The sequence below is a fragment of the Cavia porcellus genome, unplaced genomic scaffold (genome assembly GCF_034190915.1).
Source record: "Cavia porcellus strain 051 isolate PalLab524CR breed Dunkin Hartley unplaced genomic scaffold, mCavPor4.1 scaffold_25, whole genome shotgun sequence".
NCBI lineage: Eukaryota > Metazoa > Chordata > Mammalia > Rodentia > Caviidae > Cavia > Cavia porcellus.
The window spans coordinates 33270463-33283134 of record NW_026947508.1 but is presented as its reverse complement, the minus strand read 5'-3'; the positions used below and the strand labels follow the sequence as shown (position 1 = coordinate 33283134).

At 41.2% G+C, this 12672-nt stretch overlaps 1 protein-coding gene across 1 annotated transcript in view; it reads right to left on the bottom strand.

Annotated features, from left to right (window-relative positions):
* Positions 1 to 12672, bottom strand: part of LOC106025035 (liprin-alpha-3-like) — a 65802-nt gene that overhangs the window by 40617 nt on the left and 12513 nt on the right. Inside the window, exons 3-10 of the mRNA XM_063235126.1 lie at positions 11650 to 11751; positions 11098 to 11262; positions 10618 to 10692; positions 10200 to 10295; positions 2666 to 2817; positions 1459 to 1631; positions 1004 to 1079; positions 11 to 107 (exon numbers count right to left, since the gene is read on the bottom strand). Of these exons, the coding sequence (XP_063091196.1) occupies positions 11 to 107; positions 1004 to 1079; positions 1459 to 1631; positions 2666 to 2817; positions 10200 to 10295; positions 10618 to 10692; positions 11098 to 11262; positions 11650 to 11751 (936 nt within the window). The remainder of the gene's footprint in view (positions 1 to 10; positions 108 to 1003; positions 1080 to 1458; positions 1632 to 2665; positions 2818 to 10199; positions 10296 to 10617; positions 10693 to 11097; positions 11263 to 11649; positions 11752 to 12672) is intronic.

Sequence of the window (12672 nt, the reverse complement as noted above, 5' to 3'; positions counted from 1 at the left end):
CAGTGGAGGACTTGATGCTCTTCTTCTTTGGGGCTTTGTGGAGCGCGTCCTGCCTGCTGTCACTGGTACTGGGATTGTTCACAGGACCTTCCTGGGAGCCTGTCGAGCTTCAAAGAAATAAAATGGATTTTTACCACCCTCTTCCCAGCTCCACAGTCCATTCACACGTACAAGAACAGTCTGCATTTTTAATATTCCTACCTTCAACTTCCTAAAAAACGTTTCGAGTCTCTTACACACAGTACAATATTCATTGTGATTCAGGGTCCCAGTAATGCTTCCACAGACCAGTGTCTGGAAAGCCAAGATTCTGATGTGCTCCCTGCTCAGAGCAGGCCTGTACTCTAGCCTGCCTGGTTTGGACACATAAGGGAACACCCTCTGCAGGGGCCTTGCTCAGCCAGTGAGGGTTCCACTCAGTCAACAGGAAAGAGAACAAGGTCTCAGAATCCTCACTGTAATTGTAACATATTTAGGACCTGTGTCCATGTTTTAAAACATATACATGCATATATATAATTCTATTGAACTGAAAAAAAACCACATGATGTATGAACAACTGTAACAGTCATTTGACAGTTGAGAAAACTGAAGCACAAGCTAAGTAACTTTGTCAGAGACACACAGCTAACTAGAGAATTAACCAGGATTCAGCGGCCAGAGCTCAAATGGCCAAGCCTAACTATTACCCATTCTATCATCCTGGGAGACAACTCTGAAAAGGTAGACTGAGAATACATGTGTGAGTTCAGTCAAAATTTCCAAATGTCCTCTGTTCTCCAGACACGATGGCTTAAAACAGGCTTTAGGTCAGTGGAGGCAAACCTATGGCGTGCATGCTGCAGCAAGCTCTTTGTATCACTGAAAGCTCTATCACTGCTTTAGGTTCATCTTTCAAAAGACAATGTATTTACATAGCTAGAAATTACACTTAAAATCAGCTAAGAATGACTGTTAACTCAGAAACCTGTTTCATGAGATGGAGAAATAACAAAAAGCTTACTTTTTTTGAAATTTTTGATTTTTTTCAGCCTTTCCTCCCAATTTGCTAAGTCGGAACGCATCCTGAGATGAGGTTTCTGTTTCAGAAAGAACAGCTATTAAAAAATCAGAAAAGCCCCCAAATTAACATGGCAAAATTATATGTTTCACAAATAGGTTGAAGGTTCTGCAGGTAGAGAGCTGAATAATTTCTGAAGGGTAAGCTTCCAAGCAAACACATACAAATGTTCAAGAGTGTAAAGTAGCACTTATGAGGGTTATTCATTCACGCCAAATGAATGTCCACTGCTCTGCTTTGGTTCACACATGGGCAGACTGAGAAAGCAGACTGGGCTTTTCTGGAGAACCCTCAGCCATGACTCCACGTGGGCACTGCGCACCTGCGGCAGGCACACAGGACAAAGTTCACGTTCTCCCATTCCCAGCAGTTAGGACAGCTGCCGAAACCCCACCCACCTTGTCCTGGTGATTCTTTGCCAGTTTGTCCAGGCCGACCCTTTTCCTTTTTGCCAAACAAACGACCAATGGAGGACTTGATGCCCTTCTTCTTTGGGGCTTTGTGGGGCGAGTCCTGCCTGCTGTCACTGCTACTGGGATTGCTCACAGGACCATCCTGGGCACTTTTTGATCTTGAAGGAAAGAAAATGGACTTTTACCACATGCCCTCTTTAGAACTCCACAGTCCACTCACATGTACCAAAACAGTCTGCATTTTTAATATTCCTACTTCAACTCCCTGAAGATCCTTTCCAGTCTCTTACCCACAGCACACTATGCATAGCAATGCAGGGTCCCAGTAATGCTTCCACAGACCTATGTCTGGAAAGCCAAGATTCTGATGTTGTTCCCTGCTCAGAGGAGGCCTGTACTCTAGCCTGCCTGGTTTGGACATCTAAGGGAACACCCTCTGCAGGGGCCTTGCTCAGCCAGTGAGGTTTACACTCAGCCCTCAGGAAAGAGAACAAGGTCTCAGAAGCCAGAACTGGAATTCCACCTTCCCTCTCAGCAGCTCCTGCAGGCTGGTTCCTTGGATCCTGCTCTCCTGCAAAGTGAGAGCTGTACTATCTCTCAGGACACTGTGGAGACCAATGTGCCTGCTTGATCATACTGCCTGGTATGGAACAAAAGCTTCTAAGAGGAAGTGTGGAAAACAACAGTCTATAAGTAACCAAGCCTTCATGGCCTCCTGATGGAACATGCTTCCTAAAGGGATAGGGACAATGTGGGACTCTCAAGAGCTTAGAAGACCCAGAGTGTGGGAGGGTACCTGAGAGGCACCGATTGTCCACAGAATAGCACGATCCAGAACCTGCCACATCCGTGTGGCAAATTCTTCACCAGGAATAGAAAGAAAGTTCTTAAAAGAAGTGAGTGTGTGGGATCTGAAGAAATGGAGCTTTTCTCTCAAGTGCTAATTTCAAATAATTCCTATTCTTTCTAAACTTTGCCCAAACAGATGGCCTTTTCCACTGGATGTCACTACAGCCGCAGAACAGGAGAACACATTCTAGGTCTAACGTTTAAATAATCACAACCAAATGAGCTTGCTGAGAATTCTTTAAAAACTTGGTTTTTCTCACAGGAAAAGATTAATAGATGTTCTTAAAAACTAAGACAAGCAGGTTTCTCAGGGGTCTGGTGGCCTACGAGACCTGCTCCTTACTTTTGCATGTCCCTGATGTCCTCGTGGCTGACTATTTGCAATGCCCCTGTGTGCAGCCTGTCTAGCTGAAGGGACTTCGGAGAGGAGAGAGGGGAAGTTCCACATTTTATCGTTGTCTTGTCATCTCGTTCTTCTTCTCTGCAAGCTAGCAACTGAGGAGTGAAAAAGCAACATCAGCTAACAGTACATTATAAGAAAACACATCACATAGGCTTTAAATAACATAAACTGACTCAAAACCTATTAGCTAAACTTTCTACCTGTCCTGAGAAGTCTCATTTTAATTGAATGCCAACCTGAAGGCCTGTTTGTCTGGGGGAAATGGACCACATAGCAGAGAGAGAGCAGGGCAGGTTGACCTATAGCCTTCCTTCATGGAAGCCCCGGGAAGCCCAGGGACAGCATCACCCCCCCTTCAAGATTCTGTTCTCCGTACAACCTCAGGTACCTCTGAGGATAGTTACTGAGGGACAGTGAAGTCCTAAACGAAGCCTGTTCACTGCACTTTATCACTTCAGGTTAACAAAGTTACTCTCATTACTGAAGAGCCTGTGACACATATCTTCAGTTACTGATGTCACTCAAAGGAACACTAGTGGGGGCCGAAGCCTCAGGGAAACTGTCAATACTTTTACCTCTAGCAAGAAACAAGACAAGGACAGCATGAGCGAAGACCCAAATATGCATGTGTGTGGCTTCTGTTTCTCACTGTGTGGACCAAATGTTATGAGCAGAAGCATTTGCATGCAGCCTAAAACCCTACTTCCATGTGGCTTCATAAAATAATCCTGGGTTTTGGGTTTGCATATTATCTTTTTTTGAAGTCCTGCAATGTCTCCAATGTTTTGCTTTTATTGGTTTTGTTCTTTAATGTTTTCAGTTTTATTATAACTGATGATATAGGCAATTCTTTTTAAGATAGCAAGAGGCATTATGGTACCCAATGATCATCACTTTGTCTTCCGTTTTTATATTATGTACTATATCCATTCTTTTGATTTGACTGACTCTGTTTTGTTATGTCACATTGGATTTTATTCTCTTCAAATAGAAAGTAATAAGAACTGTGGGAGTAATAAAACCCAAAATGTATAATTGTCATAGTAAAAAAGAGAGGAAAAGAAAGTGCTCTAAAGGATATAATTGCATGTATATTTAAGTGTATAAGATAGATAACCATATTGCTAAGTTTTTGTGGGATCATTGAACAGAATTGTTTGTAGTCTCACAGTTTGAATGTCTACTTTATATGCTTTAATTTTGTAATCTGAACGACCATTTCTAAGATGACAGTATGTAATCTATTAACTAGTGACTTCCTACTGTTTTTTTTTTTTTTGAAATTCTGTATCACTTGTATCCTTTTTCTGTTTTTTTTTTTTTTCTTTTTCTCCTTAAATAAAAAAATAATAATAATCCTGGGTATATTATTAAAAGAGGGTCACGCAGACCCTGGGATTTCTTTTAGGGGATGGCCCATGAGTATGCCTATGTGTTGAAGAAGGCAGGACTGTGGAAATAGTGCATATGTGAACTCTTTCAGGGTCTGGTTAGGCCCTGTTTAGAAGGTTGTTATTTTCGGGTTTTGAAGCAGGACTAGATTTCATGAAACATTCATGGTGAACAACAAGTGGTGAATAGTTAATTTATTTATCTGTACAATGGTATAAAGGATACAGATTCCATTATAGTCCTGTAGCAGCTCACTGAAGACCACCTAGACTAGTGTGAGCTGAGAGCATTTAGGATATAATTTTTTTTTTGTCTTTTTCCTTTTTATTGGTGCTGGGGATCGAACTCACGACTGCCTGCTTACAAGGCAGGCGTTTATGCTGCTGAGCTAAACTTCCAGCCCGCTAGGATATAATCTTAACAGATAAACAGATAAATTCTGTATCTTTCTCTCTTTTTTTTGAGATAAGGTTTCATTATACAGTTCTGGCTGGCCATGAACTCACATGATAGCCCAGGCTGGCTTCAAACTCCAGCAGTCCTCCCTTATCAGCCTCCTGAGTGCTGGGATTACAGGCATATATCACCTTGTCTGGCTCTCATTTCTAATTGTAGTAACAAAACAAAAGACTGTCGGGGGCTGGGGTAACCAGAGCTCACTTACTTAGCTTGTTTGAGGCCCTGTGTTTAACCGCCAGCAATCTCATCTCTAAAAAAGTCCATCAAGCTTGAAATCAACAACATGAATCATAAAAGTTCAAAAAAACTTTTTGGGAGGGAAAAAGAAATCAAACTTAGGACATTGTTTGCCAGGCATCATTTAAATTTCACGTTAAAATAATCATTTGTTAAAATAGAAAAGAAAAAAGAAGAGGTAAGGCACTATACGTATGCTCCACCCACAAAAAGAGATTCTTGCACCAAGACTCCCCTACACTAGCCCCTGCTCTGCCCAGAGCCTTCCAGGCTCACTGAACCAGGTCTTCATTCTGCCTCTGTTCTCTTGTGGGAGGAAAGCACAAGGCTAGGGCCCACTGCCTTGTCTCAGACATGTCTACAAGTGCCAAGAAGTCACCTTAGTCTGCCCAGTAAAACTGAAATGAAGAAGTAACCATCCCATATCGCTCTTTGTCTGGCCCATATTTGCTGTCCTTAGACTCACTGCTAGGCTAATCTTCACAGCCAGCCCAGAGCAAGTCTTCTCAAAGTCACCAGGCTGCATGCTGAGGAGAGATGACTAGTGAACAAGAGGAGGCCACAGTGTCTGAGTCTAAGTCAACAGACTGCTTCCTTTGCTGAGAAATTCTTACTGCCAAAACCAAAATATCCAAACCACACTGAAGTCCACTGAACAGAGGTAAGCTCTGAGGCCGGCTGCTGGTGAAAGCGCGGCATCTCACTTTGGGCAGGCACAGATCAGGGCCATTCCAAGCAGCACTACTGTGTGGATCACTACCTCACTTACAAGAGAGCAAGCCATGGTTCCACTGGGCCAAGGAACAGCTCCCAGGCCAGGAACTAATCAGCAACAGAGTGAGGATCTGTACCCGTGTCCTTAGTAAATTTCCCTTCTGCTCAGCCACATAGAGAAGCTCACACACAGCTGCTGAGGACAATCACTACTTGGCACCTGCAGCAGCACTGCCCCACAAGTGTACCACCAGGAAGGCAGGAAGCATGAAGCGGGCATGGCACAGGGCCAGAGGCAGCAGGCATTAGGGGGAGCTTCTAGATGGACAGAAAGAAAACCCTACAATCCCCACTGCTCCCAGGGTACTGCTTTTACTTTCAAGTTTTACTCTGAGAGGGAGACTCCCAGCAGATCAGAGCATCTTGACAAATCTAGGCCCAAGGGAGAAATGGTCCTGGTTTTGAAATCAAAACACACTTAACTCCTACCTGCTCTGCACATCATGTGATCTAAATTTCAGTTTCCACATCTGTAATTGGGGGCAAGCACAGCAACTGGTTTCTCACAGGGATGTGTTTGTGGACTAAATATAGCAAAAAAATGCCCAAGCACTGAGTTTGGCACCTGGCAGAGAGCAGTGCTTACTAAGTTCTAGCCTTCCATATCAGAAAAAACTAGTTTTCCTCAATCTAAAGCCTATGGCTCTGCTTCAATCATTCCGTCCTTTCAAATCCTAAATTCTGTCTATTATACACATGCATGCAATGGTTAGAGGCAAAAGCACTGAGTGAAGCAAACACTGACATCTGTCCCCATGTTCCATGGATGGCTGATTGCCAAGAGAACAGTAACTTGTGATGTGGCAGGTCAGTTTAAACATTTCCAATGAAACATCACTTATTCATTGCAATATATTGACAACATTACACTTATTTGTGACATACTATACTCTTCCATGCATTAGGGAGATACAAAGCTATGCTCACTTACTGGAAAATTTACCTTTCTATGATGTTTCCTTAAGTTGCTAGGCTAACAAGACGCATGCAAAGAAATAGACACCAGATTTATGACACGATTTAAAGCTAAAAATTCAAGGATCTACTCAGGCAAATATATTACAATATGAAGGACAAGACAGAAATAAGAGAGACAGGATTTAGAGAAAATATAACTGGAAATCAAATAATCTTTTATCACAAATTTAAATCTAAGTTATCCAAGATTTACTAGAAAACACTATAAATTACTACTCAAAGAGCACATTCTATTTGAACACATGCGATTTAAAGCAAGACACTGTATAGAACAAAGGGCCCTGATAACCACCTACTCTCTAATATTCCCATGATGACAAGGATGTTACAGCAACATCTATTATAAAACTGAAGAGCCAGGCATGGTGGTGCAGACTTGTAATCCCCGCATTTGTGAAGCTAAGCCTGGAGAACTGCCAACCTGCACTACATGAGTTCAAAGCCAGCCTGAACTGCATGGTGTCATCCTGTCTCAGAAAAACACAAAAAACTGAACAAACTTATTTTTAGTTAATCATTTTTTGTGCAATGCAGTAAAATCTTCACCTAGAATATGATTTACAACTTCCTAAAATATATCATTTATCCCTCGTGCAGTGGCATACACATGAAATCACAGCACTCTGGTAGGCTGAGGCAGGAAGGCTGCCAAGTTTGAGCTCATCTTGGTGATTTAGCACGATCCTGTCTCACAATAAAAAATAATACTGAAAAAAAAAAAGGGTCATGTGTGTATCTCAGTGCACAGGCCTAGATTCCATCCGAGATACTGTGGAATACAAAGGAGTGGAATGGAATGGAAAAAAAAAAAGAAAGAAAGCTAGGCATCCTAAAATACGTAACAATAAAAGCTAGCACAGTACTAGATAGGAGGCATTTTAATTAAAAAGTAGTCCATTAAAGACTATAGCATATGCCCTATAAGTTGATGAGATTTAGAATTCTGATTATAATCAATAAAATCTGATTCGTATTGTCTGTATAAAGTTCCCATAAATTTTACACTCAGCAGTGGCCCCTCCCCTTGCTCCTGCAGTATGCAGGGTTGAATCCAGCTGGGCCACTCAACAAACTACACTGCCAGCCACGTTTATATTTTTATTTTGACATAGCACATTGCTAAACTTCTCATGCTGGCCTCAGACTTAAAATCCTCCTTCTTAGCTTCCCCAGTAGCTGGCATTACAGGCATGTGCCACTGCAGTGAGCCCAGATTATTTTTTAACCTAGGAAATACTTCACTCATGAATCATGCAGATCCTGTACAATCTAAGGAAAAACATTCAACCAATTATATCTTGCTTGTAACCACATTGACAAATTATATATTAAATATAATTGATCACTACTGAGCAAAATACATTTTTAATGACAAAAACCCCAAGCCCCACTAATCAGTCATAATCCAGCTCAGACTCACACGTGCTTGCCTGGTTAGCTGTGCAGAGCCATCACAGAATGGGGAGGGGCTGAGAGGGGAGCTTCATGGACAAACTACAAATTGATAGGGACCTGAGGCCTGGATTAGAATTGAATCTGGAGATGGTTAAAATAAAACAAACACAAGGGTGGCATAAGAAATCAAAACCAACAATGGAAGCACACAGACCGTCAGCCAGCATGCTGAATTAGAGAACCAGGAAGAAAGAGTTTTCCTCCGTGGTTGTGTGTGGTACTGGGAATAGAAGGCAGGGGTACTCTAACACTGAGCTATGGTCCCATATTTTTTTCCTTTTAATTTCAAAACAAGGTCTTGCTAAATTGGGCAGCCTACCCTTGAACTTATGATTGTCTGCCTCAGTCTCCTGGGTAGCTAGAAAGATAGGGTTCACCCACTATGCTTGGGATACTCAGCTCTTTTTGAGTCAGTGTCTTCCTAAATTGCCCAGGCTGACCTTAAACTGGCAAACCTCCCACTTCAGTCCACAAGTAGCTGGGATTACAGATGTGTTGCTGCACTTCTTTTACAAATACTGGAAAGAAGGACACAACTGATAAATGAGATTGTCAAAAAGATGAAAATACAATGCCAGGCTTGGTGCCACATGTCTGTAATCCCAGCATGTGAGAGGCTGAGGCAGGAGAACTGCCATGAGTTCAAGGCCAGCTTGAATTACACCACAAGATCCTTTTTTCAAAAAACCAAACACTAATAAATAAAATAAGTTTGAAAAGAAGAAAAAGGGTCAGGGATATAGCTCCATGGCATAGCACTTGCCTGTCAAGCAGAACATCATGAGTTCAATTCATAGTACCAAAAGAAAAGAAAATGGTTTGGTGAGTGGTTTGGTGCTTGCCTAGTATGTGAAAAACCCTAGGTTCAAACCCAATATGTCCAAAAAAAAAAAAAAACAGGAAAAGAAAAGAAAAATATTGCTCAGTTAGTTAACAGTATAAATTATAAATACATCCAAATGTCACAAAACAGACTGCTGACACTGAACATTCCACTAAAATGACTTGCTTAATTTGATTATATTCTGGCTAAGAATGCCACTAAAAAGTAAAATGTATAGCAAGAGAAATAAAACCAAAGATACAAGTACAGGTGCAAAGTAGAATGTTGTAAATACAATTTCACATGAAATGAGATCTCATAGGCAAGATAAGCACAAAGCCTAAACTACCCAAAAACTATTCACACATTAGAGCTGATGTAACATCCAAAATTCAATACCATACCTCTGTGCCTGAGGAAAAATATGAAAAAATTAGAAGACACCTGATAATGCTCCCTTTGCCACAGTCCCAGAGAATACTCACATCTCTTTAGCGAACTCAAAGCACAACTAGTACTGAAAATCCTTGTTTAAGGAGTGCATGTACTTGAGAAGCTGAACATAAAGAAGAACACATGATGACAGCCAAGAAGCTGCAAAGATGAAGAATCCACATGAGGGTGGAGGACAAACTCCCATAAACTAAGTGGGAAAAGCTGGGCAAGTTCTCCTCTACCTTTTTAAAAGACCACAGAAAAGGAGAAATTTCTCAACCAGGGGGAGGCGGTATGTCACGATCTGACAGCAATACTGTGTTGTATTATTCATATTTATACTCATTCAACAGTGCAAATGCTGAAAATAACCGACCAAGGAAAGGACAAAAAAAAAAAAAGGAATCATTATCCTTAACACTCCAAGCACTCAACATTATGACAACCCTGTAATTTTTATCACTTATTTCATGAACATCTCATTCCAATTTCTTGTTCATCTCTTCAGACTTGATGAGATCCTTTCTTGCTGTGTCAAGATTTTCTTGCAGCTCTGACACATGGCTGGAAAGTGCAGCCAGGAGCTCCTTCATCTGACTCTGCTCTTTTGAATGTTTGTGTATGACTTCTTGGAGCACAATTATTTTGGCAAGGTCTTCCTCATGGCTTAAGGAGCCAGCAGAAGATCTCTGATGGGTAAAATGGACACTCTTAAATAACCTTAGTGTACTACCAAATAAAATACTTTTGAACATAGGGACTATCAAAATGGATTTATGCCATCTGTTGGATGATAGGACTCTCAACAATCACTTTAGCTGGAAGCAGGCCATTCCAGCAACAGCATCCAAACAGCATCACACACGAACCACAAAATATAAGAAATCAGCAACAGAACAAAGAGAGATCTCAAGGACTTACCTTTCCATTAGTGCTTGGTGTTTCTTCTTGTTCATGGTCAAGCACTCCATCTCTTGGTGATTTTTTCTCATTATTCTGTTTTTTAAGAGTCATTAGCTACAATCGAAAACTGAGTATGAGACTACAATAACTTATGGAAGAGTAATGAGTAAAGACAGCAAAATTCCATTTGGAAAAACATAATTCTACAGTGCTGAACATAGTATAAAAAAGACAGTACATGCCAAAGCTGACCATCCATAGCAGAACCAGATTACTAGAAACAGAATGTACTGACTGCTTGACAACAAATTTAGAGATTCTTGCAATCTGAAATAAAAATCTAATCCAATAGTATTACAGGCTTCACACTGTTTTTTAAGAGATTAAAATAAAATAATTTTCCCTTTTCAGGGCTAGGATGATGTCCCACAATTACCTCCTTGTGCGTGGCGCCCAGTTCCTCTTCCAGCAAGCTGCACCTTTGCAGTGCTACACGTAATTGCTCTCGCACCTGAAAAGAGTTGAGTTTTTATATGCATACGCACACTTTCCATATAGTTATCCTGATATTGATGAAAGGCATATAATAAAGTACTTTCAATGTCTTTCATTGCTAGTACTGTCAAGAAAATGTCCTTGTTAATGGCTTTAAATATTAAGGCCGGGAAACTCTTGTTCCTAAATAAATGAACACTATCCAGTTCTTAATGGGCAGTCAATATTCAGAAATAATCAATTGAAGACTCACATTCCAGTTAGTGTTTGTTGATTATGCAGAACATTGCCTTTTAATACAGAAAGTCTGTTTACAAGAACTCAAAAACTTAGCAAACCTTAAAGGTAAACAAACACATGCAAAGTCTGCCATGAACCCAGCAAGTGTAAGAACCCAGAACCACTAGTGTAGCTCATGTACCTCTTTGTCCAGGGTCTTGTGGTGGTCAAATAAGAATGTCAGTGCTTTTAGCACTTCCATCTCTGTGGACACACCGGCAGGACACCGCGCCTGCCGCTTCATCACAGTCGTTTCGAGAGAGCGTTCATGCCTGGAGACAAGGAACTCCAGATGTTCCAGGAACAGCTGAAACCAGGCCAAAGGGGGCGTGTAAAGAGCACCTTCAATTTCACATTCAAATCCTTCATAATCTCATGGTCAAACAAGTTCAAATTCCTACAATTCAGTAGAGTTAGGTAAATTTCCCTCAATTGTATTCGAATGTCATGAATTTCCATCACTAATTTCTTTTATTAACAAGAAGGTCTCATTTTGTAGTCTAGGCTGGCTTGAGGACTTACTAGCTAGCCCAGGCTGACCTCTAACTCAAGACATTCCTGGCTCAGAACGTTGGGATTGAAGGCATATGCCACCATGCTTTGCCTTCTATCACAAATTTTAAGCAACATTTAATACTGAACACACTCTACAGAAGGAAAAAGCACAAAACACTTAAACCAGAGCTCCACTGACCCTCATGTTGTTCCTTTCTGCTTTGAGTTCAGCAATTTCTTTTTCCTTCTCAAGCAGCTGTTCCCTGCAAATGTTGAGCTCTTTTGCAAGCGTTGAAAACTCCTGCAAAGCAGCAAAGTAAAGGAATAAATCAACACATACATGAATAAATTAAAAAAAAAAAAAAACCTCTTAGGCAAGACTTCCATTGGCCTCATAGTCCACACACACAGGCAACCCAATCTCAAGATACATGGCAAAGGATTCCCATTCTCCTCCAGAGAAATGGAGATCAACCATTTGCTGTAAGGTGACATAGGTATTCCCAATGGAATGAGAGTCTAACCCAGGCCATCTGACTTCCCTCCACCCTGGCACTGCTGAAAGCACAGCAGGGGATAATGAGTGTCCAGGTCCACCTCTTTAGACTTCAGGAAATAAAAGCATTTTCCTCAATTGGCATCCCAAAATGAAGCATCTGAAGACATTTGTAAGTCAGTCACAGATCTGAGACCTAGAGCCCTTAGAGAGATCAAGGAAAAAAGGCCTAGAAGGTCACTATCCAATTCTAGTCCCCCCTCTATTCTGATTTTCCCTTAGTCCCTATAGTCTCCCTGAATCATTGGAGCAAAGTCAACTATGAAGAATGGGCTTACTGCTAGGACTAGGAAGCCTTTTGTATTCTCTGTAAAGGCATTCTCAAAACACTATGCATGCAGCAGTGTAGGAGATCTTGCAAAAGGCAGAGAGAAGCTGCAGGAGTCCTGCAGCACTGTTCTGTGCTAAACCTTGTGTTATGACACCGGTTCACAGATACCACAAATGAACTGAATTGAGCAATGTGAATTTGGAGCAAAGCAACTCTGAAATAAGTAAAATCATCTGCCAGTGTTTCTGGCTTTAGGTGCTTTTCCTTTAAAAGACAAGAATAAAGATCTACCAGATAAATAATCAGTCCTTCAAAAGAACATGTGCTTGAGCTAGATAATTCTAGAAAGCTAGTTTAACACAGGCGGTGCTCTTACAGGGCACTGGTAGCAATTG